The sequence below is a fragment of the Megascapheus bottae genome, chromosome 10 (assembly GCF_031878675.1).
Source record: "Megascapheus bottae isolate mThoBot1 chromosome 10, mThoBot2.hap1, whole genome shotgun sequence".
Classification (NCBI taxonomy): domain Eukaryota; kingdom Metazoa; phylum Chordata; class Mammalia; order Rodentia; family Geomyidae; genus Megascapheus; species Megascapheus bottae.
Window position 1 is genome coordinate 22,034,185 of NC_143518.1, and position 18,898 is coordinate 22,053,082.

An 18,898-nucleotide genomic window follows, 5' to 3' on the forward strand; every position below is an offset into this window, starting at 1 on the left:
CAAAATACTAATCAGGAAAAGTTTTATCCGGAAAGAATTTTGGTCATTGGAGTTTTGGAGGATTCTATAGGCAACCAGACAGAAGCAAGAAAAAGAGATGAATACAATTAATTCCCTTTTAACTAGGAATCAACTCACTTTTAAGTATAAATACATCTCTGCATACCATTTTACAAGCAAGTCAGTAAGTTATTACATTATAGATGTCACAAATGCACCTAGAGAATAAAGGGGGAAAGTAATCTCAATGTTAAACAGAGTAAACCTTGAATTCAAAAAGTACTGTATTTCAAACAAACAAGATAAAAGGAAAAGTATGCCCTTGGCCTTGGAAGACAACTGAGAAACTGGCAGTAACAAAGATCCTGCTATCAAGCTGAATATAAATAATCTTACAGCCGGGTACCATGGCTCATGCCTATAATCCTAACTACTCAGGGGGTTGCGATCTGAGGATCAAGGTTCAAAGTCAGCCCAGGCACAAAAGGACCTAAGACTCTTATTTCCAATTAACCTCTAGAAAACAGGAAGTGGGGCTTGGCTCAAGGGTAGGGTGGTAGCTGAAGAGCTTAGGGACAGCGCCCAGGCCAACTTCAAGCTCCATGACCCACAAAAATAAATAAATATTATATTACTTTATGGAATATTTAAATTTACTAAATTACTCAATATAAATACACCTGTATGGATATGTACATATAATTAATAACTAAAACAGGTCTATTTCATCCTTATCATTGGGTACTGGATATTGATTATAGATTTAGTCTGGCCAGTAACCTTTGGAAGTAGTCTTCCATTAGAAAGGGAATTGACTTAGGTTTAAAATCAACTTACATTTAGGTACACATGTTATTAAATTATATTTGGGTTCCCCCCTCCAAAAAAAGTATTCTTTTCCTATAGGTATTGCTGAATTATACAGTTTGTAGGCCCATTTGTGCTTATTTGAAATGGCTCTGTGTAGTAGTTTTCTGAATTATTTCTACTTCCCTGACAGTTAACATACTTCTAGATTCTGGTTCAGATTCAACATTTAATGAAGGCCTATTTACTATGAACCATGACAGATAACTCCATCAGCCACTCAAATATTCAACTCTCTTGGCTATCAACACAGTTCACTAAAACCAAGGTTTGCTGAAAGAGAAATCACAGTGAAGCAGGGGACAGGAGAGGAAAGGCAATGTGTGTTCTTCTGCAAGATGGCAAAGTGGCAGATCGTATTTTTTTTGTTTCATGATAAAGTAATGATGAAAATATTCTCTAAATAACATTTAAAATTTTACCAAACAGATCTATGCACCTAAAGTTATAACTAAGGGTCTTACGCAGAAGTTGCCACTGACCTCTGCCTCTGCTGTCAACTGTCTCTTCTTTGCTATCAGCTGTTTTATGTCAAGTCGACCTACGGGGGGAAAAAAACAAGTGGGTTTCAAGTTTATGCATGATATAGCTGCCTAGCAACACTACTTAAATCATAAAATTGATAATGAGCAAATACAAAAGCCGACTCTATAAACTTCACCAAAACAAAAACATGTGAAAGTCCCTAAAAATGAAATATATAAATGTAAACAGGAGATATAACTAAAAATACTAAGTATGAGAAAACAAAATTACTAAACATATATACAGTAATGACAAGTATTCAATTCTGATGGAATAAAAAAAATGACATTCCCGGGCTGGGAGACTGACCAGTTGTAGAGTGCTTGCCTAGCATGCAGGAAGCCCTGGATTTGATTCCTTGGCACACATGAGCAGAAAAAGGCCAGAAGTGGTGCTGTGACTCAAGTAGAAGAGTGCTAGCCTTGAACAAACGTGGACAGTGCCCAGGCCCTGAGTTTAAGCCCCAAGATTGGCAAAAAAAAAAAAAAAAAAAAAGACATTCCCTAAATAAATTCTACAATTGAGACTAAGATACTGGGTAAAGTCCTAAATATTTTTTTTAACATTTTTAAGCTGGGCACCAGTGGCTCACACCTGTGATATTTGCTACTTCAGAAGCTGAGATTGGAATATCAAGGTTCAAAGCCAGTCCAGGCAGTAAAGTCTGCAAGACTTATCTCAGCTGGGCACTGGTGGCTCCTGCCTGTAATCCTAGCTACTTAGGAGAATGAGATCTGAGGATGGGGTTTGAAACCAGCCCAGGCAGGAAAATTCATCAGACTCTTATCTCTAGTAAACTACTCAGAAAAATCAGGAAGTGGTGCTTTGTTTTCAGTGATAGAGCATTAGCCTTGAGCCTTGAGCACAAAGAAGCATAGAGATCCTGCCTAAGACCTGAGTTGAAGCCCCAGGATGGGCAAAAAAACAGAACCTTATCTCAATTAGCCACCAAAAACCTGGGAGTTGTGGCTCAAGTTGTAGAGCACTCAACTTGAGAACAAAAGCTCAGGGAGGGCCCAGGCCCTGAGTTCACACCTCAGAAGGGTCCACATGCAAACTTACACTCACACACACATACACATACCACCCAAACTTAACTTACTGCCACGCTACTACAAATCCACTTGAATTCTAGAAGGTATGTGAGAAATACTAAGGATTCTTGTCTACCACTAAAAATCTTGAGCAAACATTGGCAGCTGCACAGGGAGGGGCATTTTCACAGTGTGGCACAGAGCATACAGTATTGACTTATATATGATATGATACATCATGACACACCAAAATGTCTAGGGCCTGACTAGACTTTGGCATGGGAGACTACCTGACAGCCAAGGACCCAAGGGCATATCATTAGTAAATGGACAGAAACACCAATAGAAAAGCACAGTGAAGAAATGCATTGACTGTACCTGATGCTGTCTGGAGAAAGCAAATCACTTCCTCTCAAAACAGAAACCTCTAACTACCTTTTGCAACCCAAAGCCACAATATCTACGCTATTTGAAAAACTTCAAGACATATTTTTAAAGCAAAACCAAGTTGTTCCCTAGACTAACTTCCTTCCCAAAAGGTTATATTATCAACCAAGGCCTCCAAGAATTCCAAAAGATAAAAGTTCCAAGAACAAAGGAGAAGGTCAAAGTTAAAAAAAAAAACATAAAACCACAGAATGGGAAACAGCAAACAAAAGCCAATGAGCTCAGATCTGAAAAAGTAAATATGAATTGTCATTTATGGGATGTAAAATAAAAATGTTTAATATGTATAAAAATAAAACTCAAAAATATAAAATAAACAAAATATTTTTAAAAGAACCAAATCAGATTCTCCAAATGAAATATAAAAATTAGAATTTCAAGGCTGGGATGTAGCTCAGTGGCAAAGCACTTGTCTCACAAGTGCAATGTCCTGGGTTCAATCCCCAGTGCCAAAAAAAAAAAAAGACAAAAAAAATACAGTTAAAAAAAAGAAATTAGAATTTCAAACTCAATGGATGGATGGATTAAAGAAATCTGAAGAGACAGATATGGTGGTACACATCTATAATCCCCTACCCTAGAAGATTGAAGGTTCAAGACTGAAGGTTCAAGGCTAGTCTGGTCTATGTAGCAATACTCTCTTTAAAAAATAAAAATAAACAGGTTTGGGCAGTGTCTCAAACCTGTAACCCAAGCTACTTGGGAGATAGCATTAGGATTGTGGTTTTAGGCCAACCCAGGCAAAATTAGCACAACTCTGTCTCAAAAACAGGCAAGGAATGGTGATGCATAGCTATAATCCCAACTATCCCAGAGTTAGAGGTAGAAAAAATAACTAAAAAGAGCTGGAGGCATGTCTCAAGTACAGCACATGCCTAGCCCAACTACAAAGCCTAAGTCTCCATCTAAAACAAATAGACAAAAAAAAATCTAAAGACTGAATAGTGATATTTAGTTTTCCCAAAACTCTAGGATTTTGGCCTACTGGTAGAGTTCTCGCCTAGCATGCACAAAGCCCTGGATTTGATTCCACATAAACAGAAAAGGTCAGAAGTGCAGTGGCTCAAGTGGAAGAGTGTTAGCCTTGAACAGAAATATCCAAGGACAGTTCCCAGGCCCTGAGTTCAACCCCCAGGACAGGCAAAAAAAAAAAAAAAAACCAGAGATGTATGTAAATCAAAATGACTGGTATATACTGGGGCCTCATCCCTGTTATCTTATAAACAAGCTAGATATTTCCTAAATAAACATGGAAACTTCTTTTCAATTGCCATAGGACAATAGGTTCATCACTTATCCAAAAATAAATAAATAAATAAATAAATAAATAAATAAAATAAAAAACCCTAGCCAGCCAGGTGCCAAGGCTTATGTTGTAATCCTAGCTACTCAGAAGGCTAAGTTCTAAGGATCCCAGTTTGAAACCAGTCCAGGCAGGAACTGTGGCTCAAGTTGTGGAAAACTAGGCCTTGAACAAAAGAAGCTCAAGGATAAAGCTCCATCCTGAGTTCAAGACCCTAGACAACACATGCAACAAAAAAAAATCTAGCTACCTATAAATAACATGCTAATAACCATTGACTTTAAGAGGCAGAAACTGGCAAGGCAGGAAAGACTTTGTTATATTTATGCTTAAATATATCTAAAAACCCTGATGTGAGGAAGCTGGCAGAAGTCAGTATTAGAGCTGAGGGATGCAGCTCAGTGGTAGAGCACTTGCTTAACATGCACAAGGCCCTTAGATTGATCTCTAGTACCATGAAAGGAATTTGGGCAAGCTCTCAAATAATAAAGAAAAATGATAGTGAACCTATGCTAAAGATTCTTCTAGAGGAGCAGGGAGCTTAGCCTAATAGTAGAGTGCTTGCTTAGCATGCATGAAGACCTGGGTTCAATTCCTTGTAACCACATACATAGAAAAAGCTGAAGTGGTGTTGTGGCTCAAGTGGTAGAGCTTTAGCCTTGAGAAATCCCAAGGACAGTGCCAGGCCCTTAGTTCAAGCTCCATGACTGGCCAAAAATAAATAAATAAGGTTCTTCTAGAAAAATAAATCATATGAAGGTTTACTGGGCTTTACAGAAACTAGTCTGGGCCAAATGACTACAAATACCAAACTCCTGTTGCTTTAAAATATTGTATTTAAGAACTGGAGGTATGGCTAAAGTTGTTGAGCAGTATCCATTAGTGAAAAAGGCCAGAGCTTGCTAGGCATCAGTGGCTCAGGCCTGTCATCCTACCTGAGATTTGAGGATTGAGGTTCAAAGCCAGGGGGTGGGAGAAGTCCCTGTGAGACTCTTATCTCCAGTTAACCACTCAAAAACCAGAACTGGAGGGCCGGGAGTTTGGCCTACTGGTAGAGTGCTTGTCTAGCATGCATGAAGACCCGGGTTCAATTCCTCAGTACCACATATAGAAAAAAGCCGAAGTGGTGCTGAGGCTCAAGTGGTAGAGCTCTAGCCTTGAGAAAGTCCAAGGACAGGGCTCAGGCCCTGAGCTCAAGCCCAGGACTGGCAAAAAAAAAAAAAAACAAAAAAGCAACAACAACAACAAAAAAAAAAAACCCTGAAATGGAGCTGTGGCTCAAAGCTGTAGAGCTCTAGCTGTAAGGAGACCACCACACAGTTCAGGTAGAAAAGTTTATTGGGAAAACCAAACTGCAGGCCTGCACCATATGTAGATGTGAGTTGTTAGAACTAATGGTGAAGAGAGAGTATATAGGGAAAGGTGAGGAGATGTGGCTGCAGTGGATGCGGAAATGATCTCAGAGGATATGGATGGGACCTCAGAGCCCGGAGTCCTTTTGCTGTCTCACAGTCAGGTGACTCACAATAAAGTGATTAACAGTTACAGGTAGATTACTGGTTTCAGGCAGGTGGTTTCTGGTAAGGCTACATGTTGTCCTTCACAGAAAAGAATGTGAGGGGGGAGGGGCCTCATCTCTTCTTCCCCCACAGCTAACATTGGCCTTGAGTAAAAGAGCTGAAACAACACAGAGCCCAAGCCTCAAGGCCCACAAAAATAAATAAATAAATAAATAAATAAAGCTAGAGCTTGCACAAAAATAATGAACACAAAAATAAGAAATAAAATATTTTACTTAATAGGATTTTGTCAAACGGTCTACTAATTACATTCTGAATCAGTACTGTCCAAACAAATATAAATCACACACATAAATTTTACATTTTCTAGGAACCATATTAAAAAACACAAATAGCTATGAGGAGCAAAGGGCATGTGAAGAAAAAGAAAAAAAAACAGAAACAAACAAGTCTTTGAACTCTGATGTATATATTACATTATAATAGTGCATCTGGATTCATTCAAACTAACAAATATGAGGTGCTCAAACAGAACAGTGTACTTCTACTCCTACTTATGCTTCCCAAGTAACAAGACTACAGGAGTAAGCCATTGCACCCCTACACATAACTTCTGTAATATAACATAGCTATGGTGAATACATCTGATTACTTCATTGTTTTACTGTCTTGAGAAACTAACTTCAAATTTAAGGGCTGGAGGTGGAGCAATTGCGGGAATCTTTGTGTTCAATCCTCTATACCACAAAAAAACAACAAAGAAAAGCTGATTTGTTTCGAAGTACAGCAGCCTAACAACAGGATTCCTAAAATGTGGGAACACAGTAAGAAAAGAAAGTATAACAACTCTCAGGAAAGCTGTTCCCATCCTAAAGAAACAGAATGTAGGGGCCGGGAGTTTGGCCTAGTGGTTAAAGTGCTTGCCTAGCATGCACGAAGACCCGGGTTCGATTCCTTGGTACCACATATATAGAAAAAGCCGGAAGTGGTGCTGAGGCTCAAGTGGTAGAGTTCTAGCCTTGAGAAAGTCCAAGGCCAGTGCTCAGGCCCTGAGCTCAAGCCCAGGACTGGCAGAAAAAAAAAAAACAGAATGTAGAAGAGAGAACTTGCAGAGAAAGGTGTGATGGCTGCCTAACAGGCAGAGAATGGAAGTGCTAAACACATCCATCTTGCTCTCCAACCCTGGATCTCTGGCTAGTGCTGGCCACTGGCCAAATACTGCAGGAAACCACAGAGGACTTCAGGTTATCCTTCCAGGACACAGAATAAAAAAAGAGTGGAGAGAATGGGATAGTCTATAATCTAATCCTGGTCAATGAGACAAGACTCGAGAAGTCAGGAATTTATAGGAAAGGTATCACTGCTCCAAAGCAATAGGGAAAGTCAGTTTCCCTCCTTTAGATGTAAACTTTTCTTTCTAACTCATTTTCTGACATTATTTCCATTTTTCCTTTTCACTACAACAAATCTCTAGACTTGCCTTACCCCATGCCAATACCAGCTAATTCCACATTGTTAGGTAATGCAAAAATAGCTAACAAGCCTACTGCAAAGTGTTAAGTCTCAAGCAGGCCCCCCCAAAAAAGTCCTTGAGTTCAAGATTAGCCTGAGGTAAATGATAACTCTCAAAAAAGCAAAAAAAGTCTATGGTTCTAACACTTCAAGTGTTATATATATATATATATATATATATATATATAATAACACAATGCTTATGCTTTTTTTTTTTTTTTTGCAGTCCTGGGACTTGAACATAGGGCCTGAGCACTATTCTCGGGCTTTCTCAAGGCTAGAGCTCTACTACCACTTGAGCCACAGCACCACTTTTGGTTTTTTCTATGTATGTGGAACCAGGAATTGAATTTGGGTCTTCCAAGCACTCTTACCACTAGGCCAAACTCCCAGACCCATGCTTATGCTGGTGCTGGGAGCTAGTGGTTCATGTCTATAATCCTAGATAGTCAGGGGAATAAGATCTGAGGATTACAGTTCAGAGGCAGTCAGGGCAGGAAAGTTCATTAAGACTTTTACTCCCAATTAACCTCTAAATGTCCAGAAGTGGAGCTGTGGCTCAAGTGGCAGAGCACCAGACTTAAGGGAAAGAAAAGCTAAAGAATAGTGCCCAAGCCTTGAATTCAAGCCCCTGTACCAGTACAAAACAAAACACACACAAAAAAAATATAACTAGGACAGAGTTGGGGCCTAGTGGTAGAGTGGCTGACTAGCACACACAAAGCCCTAGGTTCGATTCCTTGGTACTACATACACAGAAAAGGCTGGAAATGGTGCTGTGGCTCAAGTGGTAGAGCACTAGCCTTGAGCTAAAAGTGTCCAAGTAGACTGGCAAAAAAAAAAGATAGATAGATAGATAGATAGATAGATAGATAGATAGATAGATAGATAGATAGGATAGATGGATGATAGATAGATATTGCTAAAAATCATAAGTATAAGTTAACAGAATAATCACAAAAGTAAATTGGTACTATGGCTCAAAGTAGTAGAACAATAGCCTTAAACACAAAAGTTCAGAGATAGTGCCCTGAGTTCAAACCCCAGGTCCACCAAAAAAAAGAAAGTTACATAATACTATATTTGGTACAGTGATGATAGCAAATCAAAGAAACTGACATGTGAGAACTAAACCTTAAAACAAACAATAGCTCTTTCCAATAATCCATTAGATCCCAAGTCCATTTTTGCAACTTTCTTTCTCTTTGTGGTCACAGTGGCCTTAAGTGCAATTTTAACATATATAATATATGTTTAAAATGGCGGATGCCAATTACCCCAAATCACTGCATACTAGACACACATACATAATTGTTCCATTGAATCCATAAACATATAATTTCTGCATCAATAGAAAAAATTTAAAGTATATATCCTATATAAACTACTTTAATTTCTATAACCTAGTAAACAAAGCAAGACAGTTACCATATATGTAATATATATGACAGAAATGATTACTGGACTCAAATTAAATATCTTGCACATTGTTAGATTGTAAGTAACTAAGTCTAAAGAAAAACACGTCTTCTAACCCTTAGTCATGCATCTGGTTTTTTTTTTTTTTAAGATAAGCTACTTACAGTGTATTTCTAAAGATGACTAAAAACTACTAAGCAGTGACTAATAACCACTTTACAGTTTCAGTTTTTTACCATATATTTTCTTTGTCTAGTGTAGCTGAAGTGTGAGTACACACTAGCAGGTTTTTATTGCCTGCAGAAGTCCATTTTTACAAGTCTGCTAACTTACTCAGTGAAAAACAATATAACATACAGCATAAATCTGCTCCCCAAATTGTGAGGTGGGAGCTTTTATTGATTATGTTTTTTGGTTTTTTGTTTTTGCCAGTCCTGGGGCTTGAACTCAGAGGCTGAGCACTGTCTTTGGGCCTTCTCAAGGCTAGAGATCTGCCACTTGAGCCACAGAACCACTCCCAGCCTTTTCAGTACAACATACAGTGGTACTGAGGAATTGAACACAGGTTTTCATGCATGCTAGGCAAGCACTCTATCACTAAGCTAAACTCCAGTCCCATACTATGTATTTTTCTTTAAAAGCTCTTTTCGGATCCTTTGCTCAACTGTTTAAGTGGTAAGCTATAGTTCAAAGAAAGTAGGAAAACAGTATATACAGAAATATAAACTTAATTAAAAATTAACTTTTTTTTATCAGTTGTGGAGCTTGAACTCCAGGCCTGGACATTGTCCCTCGGCTCTTCAGCTCAAGGCTAGCAACTCTACCACTTGAGCCACAGCATCACTTCCAGTTTTCTGGTGATTAATTGGAGATGAGTCTCATGGACTTTAGTGCCTGGGGTGGTTTTGAACCATGATCCCCAAATCTCAGCCTCCTGAGTAGCTAGGATTACAGGCATGAGCTACTGGCACCAGCTAAAATTAAGATTTTTGGAAGTAAATTTAGCAACATCTAAATTTAAATGCAAAAACACTTTGATACAACCATCTCACCTTTAAGAATACATCTAGGTCTGTGCTATTAGTTTACTAAAATTCACTGACTCCTTTTCATAGCAAAGGACTGCTTTCTGTTTCAGAATCTTATTTACATACCAACACCACCACTAACAAACATAGAAGTACCCTGCCTTGTATATAGATCAAAAGTACTTGCCTGACTGAATTAACACAGATGTTATTGCAAATTGGAGGGAAAGAGCTCCTTATTATAGAAGGATTCAGTACTTAACTAAAGTGTGTTCATCTTCTTTTGTGGAAAAATTGAGTAGTAAAATAAAATATGTGACATATATAAAATGTTGAAGGACCTGAATGGCTTCTCTTGAATGCTTAAAGATGAAATTTACAACCCACCTAAGTAGATATTAAAATCTGGAAAACACTCAGCTTGGCTAATGCCTATTAACCCTAGTTACTCAGAAGGCTGAGATTTGAGGATTGTGGCTCAAAGCCAGCCCTGACAGAAAGTCCATGAAACTCATCTTCAATTAACCTCCAAAAAGCTGGAAGTGAAGCAGTGGCTCAAGTGGTAGAGTGCTGGCAAAGAAGGAACAAAGCAAAGCAAGAGAGCAAGGCTTTGAGAGGTTCAAACCTAGGTTGAACAGCAATGAAGTAGAGGAGTGAGTGGAGTAGAAGCAGAAAGCAAATGGCCAGAAAGAGACACAATAGGAGACTGAAAAAGGACAAGTCAAGCCCAGCGCAGTGGCTCATGCCTGTAATCCTAGCTACTCAAGAGGCTGAGATCTGAGGATCATAGTTCAAAGCCAGCCCAGGCACAGGCACAAAGTCCCTGAGACTCTTATCTCCAATTAATCACTAGAAAAGGGGAAGGGAAGTGGGGCTGTGGCTCAAGGGTAGAGCAGTATCCTTGAGCTGAAGAGCTCAGGGATAGTGCTCAGGCCCAGAGTTCAAGCCCCATGACCCACCCCCCCACACACACACAAAGGACAAGTCAATCAACTGTTCCCCTGGCTTCAGCAGCTTTCAGAGGTGGGTATGGACTGTGAAAGCCAAGGTCACAGCAGCTTAGGGAGGTGAGGCAAACTCTTTGGGCTCCATGAAGGTAATAAAATTAAAATTAAAACAGTAAAACTCCAGTTCAGGCTCAAAAAAAAAAAAAAAAAGATGGTAGTTATGAAGAAGCAGGATCTCATTGACAGTGCCTTAACTATAGACAGCTCAATTTCCAGAACAACATTTTTCTTTTTTTGGCCACTCCTAGAGCTTGAACTCTGGTCCTAGGCACTGTTCCTGAGCTCCTTTTGCTCCATGTTTCTGTGTTTATGGGTGACCATTTTAAGATTTTTTTTTTTTTACAGCAGCCTGAACAAACTAAGCAGTGCCACACAGGATCCAGACCCTAATTTTTTTTTTTTTTGGCCAGTCCTGGCCAGAACTTAAATTTTATCCACAAAGGATCATCCTTATATTTTTCGTAAGTTTTCATACATTCTAGATTTTAAGATATGTGTCATTGGGAGGCCAGGCATTTTTTATCCTACCATGAATAACAATGCTCCTAAAACTAAGGTAGATAGCCACATTTAAAAAAATGAAGGTGAGGGGCTGGGAGTTTGGCCTAGTGCTAGAGTGCTTGCCTAGCATGCACAAAGACCTGGGTTTGAGTCCTCCATACCACATACATAGAAAAAAGCTGGAAGTGATGCTGTGACTATCAAGCGGTAGAGCTCTAGCCTTGAAAAAAATCCAAGGGCAGTGTTCAAAGCCCTGAGTTCAAGCCCCACAACTGGCAAAAAAAAATAAAAAACAAAAACAATGAAGGTGAACTCTAACTTATGCTATGTTTAAAAACTGACTAAAATGGATGAGACCTAAATTATAAAACTCCTAGACAAAAATATAAAGAGGCTACATGATGTATAATTCTGCAATAATTCCTTATATAACATTAAATCCACATGCAATTTTTAAAAAAAAAAGGCAAATAGGACTTCATTAAATTTTTAAATTTCTATACAAAGGATACAATCAGCAGGATGAAAAAGACCTGGATTCAATTCCTCAGTACCATATACACAGAAAAAGTCAAAAGTGGTGCTATGGCTCCAGTGATAGAGCTCTAGCCTTGAGAAAGCCCAAGGCTAGTGCTCTGGCCCTGAGCTCAAGACCAGGATGGGCAAAAAAAGAAAAAGAAAAAATTGTGGGATTTTTTGGTTGTTATTTGGTTTGGGTGTTTTAGGTTTTTGGGGGTTTTTTTTGCCTTGAGCTGAAGAGCTCAGGAACAGGACCCAGCGTTCAAGCCCCACAATTGACAAAAAAAAAAAAAAGAAAAGAAAAAGAAGGAAAGAAAGAAAAAAAAAAGAGAAAAGGAAAAACATCAGACATAACATAGTAGCGCAAATCTAAGTAAGCCAGCTATTTGGGAGATAGAAATCACACACACACACACACACACACACACACACACACACACACACACACACACACACAGAGGCTGGAAACATAGCATAAATGGTAAAATATTAGCCGAGTGAAAAAGTCAAAAGCCTAAGACCAAATTAAATCCCAAGTTCAGTCCCTCCCTCCCCACTCCCCATCCCTGTAAATTAAAAGCCTCACCATTTCTGTACGTCTCTAGGGATTCCTTTGTAAGATTTCTCTGGTCTTCATCTTTCTCAGGGATTTCACTGGTCTTTGTCACTCGGTTTCTTAAAACCATCTTCTCTTCACCCACCATGGAGTTGCCTAGGAAAGATGCAAAAAGCTTTGAACAGGCAGAAGATTCCAAATATCCTCAACAAAAAGAAGTGACATATATCTCAGATGATCGATACAATGTCTCGATTTGATCTTTATGTAGGCCCTGAGTTCAATCCCCAGGACTGGCAAAAAAATAAAATAGGAATGCAGATGTAGCTCAGTGGTGGAGTACTTGACTATCTGATAATCATTACCACAAAATTTACAAACTAAAAGCATGAACCAAGCACCAAATTTAGTCAACTGCATCATACAACCATATTTTAAGGTAAATCAGATATTTTTTCCTTTATTCTTTGGTTTGATTCAAATCCCTGTTTGAAGCCAGCAGAGGTGGGAAAGTCCATGAGACTCATCTCCAATTAACTATCAAAAAGTCAGATGTGAAGCTGGGACTCCAAGGGCAGAGCACAAGCCTGGAGAAAAAAAAAAAAAGCTAAGGGTCAGAGTCTAGACCCTTCAAATCAAGACCTAAACAAACCTAGCACTCAGAAGGCTGATGCAAGTATACATATGTATGTTCAAACTACAGCTAATATTAAATGAACTCTAAGTGCTATCATAGATCATTACCCTATGTGAGATGGAGCAGTCTTGTCCTCCCATTGAGACAGAGCCTGGAATGGGAATTATTATGTATTACTCTTCCATATTTTCTATTACTTCTAGATCAGCCAGGTAATTACACTTGATACTTTGTCCTCGGTATGCAGTCATTCTTAACGTCACTGAGGTTCAGAATACTCCACTGTCTATATACTCTGCATTTCTTTACTTTCAACATCCATGCACACAATGCCTAGACTCCAAGCTACAACTCCTAGCCTTTCACAAGCTGTTCTTATATCAGTCACACCTTCTCACCACCTGGGTCAGACTTCTGTAAGTACATTCATTAGCCTACTTAACATTTCCATGTAGATATTTCATAGACTTCTCCAACATGGCAAAAACTGAAATTCTAACATATTTCCAATTCTAGTCTCTTTGTCTTCTCCATCTCAGCAACCATTTTTTGCCCAATTTCTATTATCTTAGGAACCACCTTTCATTAGGTATCACTCTCACCTGATCCAACAGTAAATCCATTTTATATTATTTTCTAGATATATATAATTCTAATCTGTGACTTACATTTGCCACTTCACTTTTTTCCCTTTTATTTTTCTTTCCAAAATAATACCAGAATAGATATTTTAAAAGGTTAAGGCAGCAGCTGGGAATCTAGCTAATGGTAGAGCATTTACCTAGTACATATGAGACTGTGAGGGCTTTGTTTTGTTTTATTAGTTATTGGGCTTGAACTCTGGGCTGGGAGCGCTGTCCCTGATCTCTGAAGGTTAGCACTCTACCACAGCACCACTTCCAGTTTTCTGGTAGTTCCTTAGAGATAAGAATCTCATGGACTTGAGTGCCCAGGCTGGCTTTTGAACTGCGATCTTTAGATCTCTGCCTCCTGAGTAGCTAGGATTACAGGTATAAGCCACACCAGGCTCTACTCTAAGGTAGAACTTTTTTTTTTTTTTTTTTTTTTTGTGGTTCAAGTGGCTTGAACTCTGCACGGCACTATCCCTAAGCTCTTCAGCTCAAGGCTACCACCCTACCCCTGGGCCTGGGCATTGTCTCTGAGCTCTTCAACTCAAGGCTACCACCCTACCCTCGAGCCAAGCCCCACTTCCCAATTTCTAGAAGTTAATTGGAGATAAGAGTCTCAGGTCTTTTTGTGCCCAGACTGGCTCTGAACCTTGATCCTCAGATCTCAGCTTCCTGAGTAGCTGGGATTACAGGAGTGAGCCACCCCATGCGCCCAGCTGGTAGAACTATTTTGAACTGTTATCTTCAGCTACACACAAGACTATGTGTTAATTTTTTTACTTTTTTTTTTTTTTGCTCTAAGTTTGATCTCCAACACTGAGAGGGTAAAAATAAACTAAAAGAATACAACAGAGATTGATTGATTGATTGATTGATTTTGCCGGTCCCAGGCTTGGGCTCAGGGCTTGAGCACTGTCCTTGGGTTTTCTCAAGGCTAGAGCTCTACCACTTGAGCCACAGTACCACTTCTGGCTTTTTCTATGTATGTGGTACTGAGAAATTGAACCCAAGTCTTCATGCATGCTAGGCAAGCCCAACTCTAGGGTCCATAACAGATTTTTATTCAGAGAGACTCAATATTTATTTTTAGGAAGATTAATTCAGAACCAAAGTGGAAGATGTGTTAAAGACTGATAAAGACAACAATGAGTTCACACACAAACCAAGCCTGAAGTAAGGCTTTTTTGATATGTATTTATGGGTGGGGAGGGTTGGAAGCATGGCCCAGTGGTACAGTGCTTGCCTAGCATGCAGGAGCCCTGGGTTTGATTCCTGGGTACTACCTACACAGAAAAAGCCAGAAGTGCTGCTGTGACCCAAGTGGTAGAGTGCTAGCCTTGAGAAAGCACAAGGACAATGCCCAGGTCCTGAGTTCAAGCATCAGGACTAGCAAAATAAAAAATGAAATAATAAATTAACAAATAACCTCAAGAGTCTAAGATACCCAGAAGCTCCATGGAGATCCCAAGTGAGTTTGTTAACTCACTGACAAAAGCTATTGGGGTGTGATTATGCCATGTAATTATAGGTTAAGGAAGACAAGCAGATCAACTATTATGTGCCCGTAGGCTAGCCAAGTGACTATGACCAGCTGAAGATAGAGATCTGAGATTCAGCAGTGAACTAGAAGGTGAGAACTCCAAGGAAGTGAGTTCAGCAGTCTTCCTGAAGAGATAACCTAGGAAATAATCAGGCTGACATTTACATAACTCTTCTTTAACAACCTAGGCCTTAGATACTACTACTGCATTTTGTAGGTGGATAAATAATCTTCCCAGTACCCAGGAGCTGATAAAGAGTTAAGTAAAAAGGAAAAGCATAAAAGAAATCATGGAAGAACCAGGAGGAAATCATAGTAGAACCAGAAACAAGCAATGCTAGAAAACAAGGAAGAGAATGTGAGAGTTTATCTAGAGTTAACACCATGGAAAATTCAAGTGGAACACACACACACACACTCACACTCACACACACAAAATGGGAGGGTTAGACATGAGATAGATATTTCACAATAGCTATGCCTTACTTAAGGATATGTACAGTCAGTTTCAGGAAACAGGACAAATATACTGGTGTAGATTGCAAAATTAGTGAAAAGCAAGTCTCTCAAGGGCTCTAGCAGTGAAGGAACCAGAAACTAGAGTTTACCAAGGAAGCACCATTTACAGTGCTGCATACTATCATAGTGACCTAGACTTTATTTACCATGTACACTCTATTTTTTAAAATGCAGGAGATTCCTATATGCTAAGAACCTTGTTCAATTACACAGCCAGTGAGTGGTAGTGAAAATATTAAACTAATATGTGATATAAAGTTAACTGGCTGGATGACAAAAATTTAAGGAGCCAGTCTATGCATTAGATATATCTTGTTGTGTGCTATGGAACTTACCTACAGAAAGCAAGCAAAAAGAATTAGTCTGAGAGGGGCCAGGAGTTTGGCCTAGTGGTAGAGTGCTTGCCTAGCCATGTATGAAGCCCTGGGTTCAATTCCTCAGTACCACAGATACAGAAAAAGGCAGAGGTGGCACAGTAGTAGAGCACTAGCCTTGAGAAAGCTCAAGCCCTCAATTCAACCTCCTCCCCGCATCTCCCCCTCCCCGATTTTCCAAAAAAAAAAAAAAAAAAAAAGGGTCTATAAAACTGTACTATAGGGCTGGGAGTTTGGCCTAGTGGTAGAGTGCTTGCCTAGCAAGCATTAAGACCCAAGGTTAGATTCCATGATACCACATATATAGAAAAACAAAAACAAAAACAAAAACAGAAATGGTGCTGTGGCTCAAGTGGTAGAGCTCTAGCCTTGAGAAAGTCCAAGGACAAGCCAGGTGTCAATGGCTGTAATCCTAGCTACTCAGGAGGCTGCATTTCTGAGGATTGGTTCAAAGCCAGCCTGGGCATGAAAGTCCTGAGACTCTTATCTCCAATTAACCACTAGAAAACCGAATTGGCCCTGTGGCTCAAGGGATAGTATGGTAGTCTTGAGCTCAAGAGCTCAGGCCTCAAGCTAAAAAAAAAAAAAAAAAAAAAAACTATCACAAATAAATATTGAGTGTCTATTTTAGAGAAGAACTTTGCTATATGATCCTCAGTTCGCTGAGAGACAAGAGACACAACTGTAGAAAACAAGTTGTCTCCCAAAAAAGATTGGCCCCAATTATAAATAACCCTACAGCTTTTATAGACAGACCAGGTCACAATGTCAGTTAACATAAGAACAGGACAAATGCATTTACAACTGTTTACCCAAGATGGCAAATTCCAAAATCAACAAAACCCAAGGGAGGGCAGGCAGAAGATGAGTAACTCAATTTTCATGAAATTTACCAGATCACCTTAACAACACAACTCATTATAACCTGATGGCAGCAAGCTGGGGAGAATAGTGATGACTGTTTTCCAAAGGAAGTGTTATCAACGCCGATATCTAAGGGGTGCGGAGAGTCTGGCAAAAAGAGTGAGAGAAGCAGGGGAGGATAAAGGTCAGAAGATAAGAGGAGTCTGCAGGACGCAGCCAGGGGCTACAGAATCAAGTGTAGCCTTGAGCCTGGACAGCCAGGAGGAAAAAGCCTTGAGTGGCTGGCTGGAGATAGAGGAAGAGTGACCTAACTCCCCATTCTAGTCTGGTCTTTATCCCAAAGACAACGTGAAACTTTTATGGGCTTCCCACCACGTGATGTGCTCGGACACGTGCGTCTCTCCATGGAGACTCTTCCCGCTCTTCCCCACACCCACTCCCAGGCCATCCCAGCACAGGGCTCCCTTAACAGGGGAGTCACCAAGCAGCCCGGCTTAAGGCAAGCAAACTAAAACAATTCTCCCGAGTTGAATTCTGCATTAGGAGAGGAGGAAGACTCTGAGAAGAAGAAGAAGAAGAAGAAGAAGAAGAAGAAGAAGAAGAAGAAGAAGAAGAAGAAGAAGAAGAAGAAGAAGAAGAAGAAGAAGAAGAAGAGTAGTTTAAACAAAGTGGCAGCTGTTTAAATGTTCAAGTGACCGATGAACTTAACGCGTATCGACAGGGGCAAGGACATTCAGTGGTTCCCTCACGAACACTTTCTCCACATACACGCCGCTTACACTGCATTGTTGACATGCAAAGACAATGACAGAAAGTTAATCGCTACAGCCCGGGCTTGACGGAGGGTTCGGGCGCCCACAAGCCCAAGTAGATTTTGAGGTCGGACGGCGCCACCCGTCCCTTCCCACACTTTCTTTCCCCTCAAACCCACAAAAAGCCGGGTTCCTGGGTACCTCGGTGCTGCTGTCTAACTCTGTGGAGAATACACCGTCTCGTAACGCGTAACTTTCTTCGGTGCCAGCTGGAGAGATGTCACTGGACTTGGGTGGGGGGGACGCCAAAGTAGGGCTGAAGGTTTAAAAGGCTGCCAGCAATCTGGATGCCGGAGGGTAAGTTTCCCGCCCGGCGGACTCGGCGGGGCCTTCCCTACCCCGGCTGCGGGCCACGTCTCCTCAGCGCAGCCCCAGGACCAGGCCCGGCCCGCACGGCCTCCGCTCTCCCCTCCCGCCCGGGCTGAGGGAGACGAGGATGGAGTGGGGGGAATCCGGCCCCGAAAGAAGAGAGAGAGGGAGGGAGGGAAGGAGGGAAGGAGGGAAGGGGAGTAACGTGTTACCTGGGGCCGGAGACCGGCTGCGGAAAACGGACAAAGAAGGCGGCCACAGCGCAGCCCGCGCAGCCCGCCGGAGGGTCAGCTCCCGAAAGACGTCGCAACGCCCAGGGGTCCAAACGCCCTCAGTGCCCGCCGCGGAGGAAGATAAAGCAGCCGGCTACCCCGCCCTCCGCCCCCGGCCTTCCAGCCTCCCAGCCTCCCAGCCTCCCAGCCCGCCCGGCGGCGTCACGCGCACAGTCCCCGGGCTCGGGATTGCCATTGGTGGTCCGCCGGGCGCCGGGCCACGCCCTCCGCCACGCCCCTTCCCGGCCGCGCGGGGACCCGGTTCCCCGGCCCCCGCACCGACCCGGGCGGCTGGCGAAGCGGGTCGCGCGGGGAGCCCCTGACCGCGGCACAACGGCCGTGTTTTCCACGCCCACCCCGGCGGTCGAGTGTACGGCGGGCCTCTAGAGACGCGGCCCGGCCAACTTCCCGCAAGTCCGGAAAAGGCAGCTGCCTGGACCGCCGCGACGGTGGACTCCCGAAGCCCGTCTCGGCGGGGAGTGAGTGGTCCGGGCGGCTCAATTGAGGCCGTCTGGCCGAAAATTCGGGTCGTCAGTTGCCTTGTGGTCTGTAAACTTGACTTTGACCTTCGGCAGCGTGGGAACGAGATGAGGGGGGGACCGAGGTGAATCAGGAGAAACGCTGCGGTGATCTCGTAATTTTAACTTAGGGCTTCTCAGAGCCTGGCGCCCGTGGCTCACTATAGAGGCTGAGATCCGCGGATG

The 18,898-nt window shown here is 41.5% G+C and overlaps 1 protein-coding gene across 2 annotated transcripts in view; it reads right to left on the reverse strand.

Annotated features, from left to right (window-relative positions):
- Positions 1 to 18,306, reverse strand: part of Soat1 (sterol O-acyltransferase 1) — a 52,073-nt gene extending 33,767 nt beyond the window's left edge. The window contains exons 1-3 of one of the 2 annotated variants that reach the window (XM_090340339.1): positions 18,135 to 18,306; positions 12,269 to 12,394; positions 1,350 to 1,408 (exon numbers count right to left, since the gene is read on the reverse strand). In XM_090340339.1, coding sequence (XP_090196465.1) covers positions 1,350 to 1,408; positions 12,269 to 12,386 — 177 coding nt within the window. In that variant the 5' untranslated portion in view covers positions 12,387 to 12,394; positions 18,135 to 18,306. Of the gene's footprint in view, positions 1 to 1,349; positions 1,409 to 12,268; positions 12,395 to 18,134 lie in introns of those variants that run through there. The other variant, XM_090340340.1, reaches the window with a different exon arrangement.
- Positions 18,307 to 18,898: the final 592 nt, after the last annotated feature.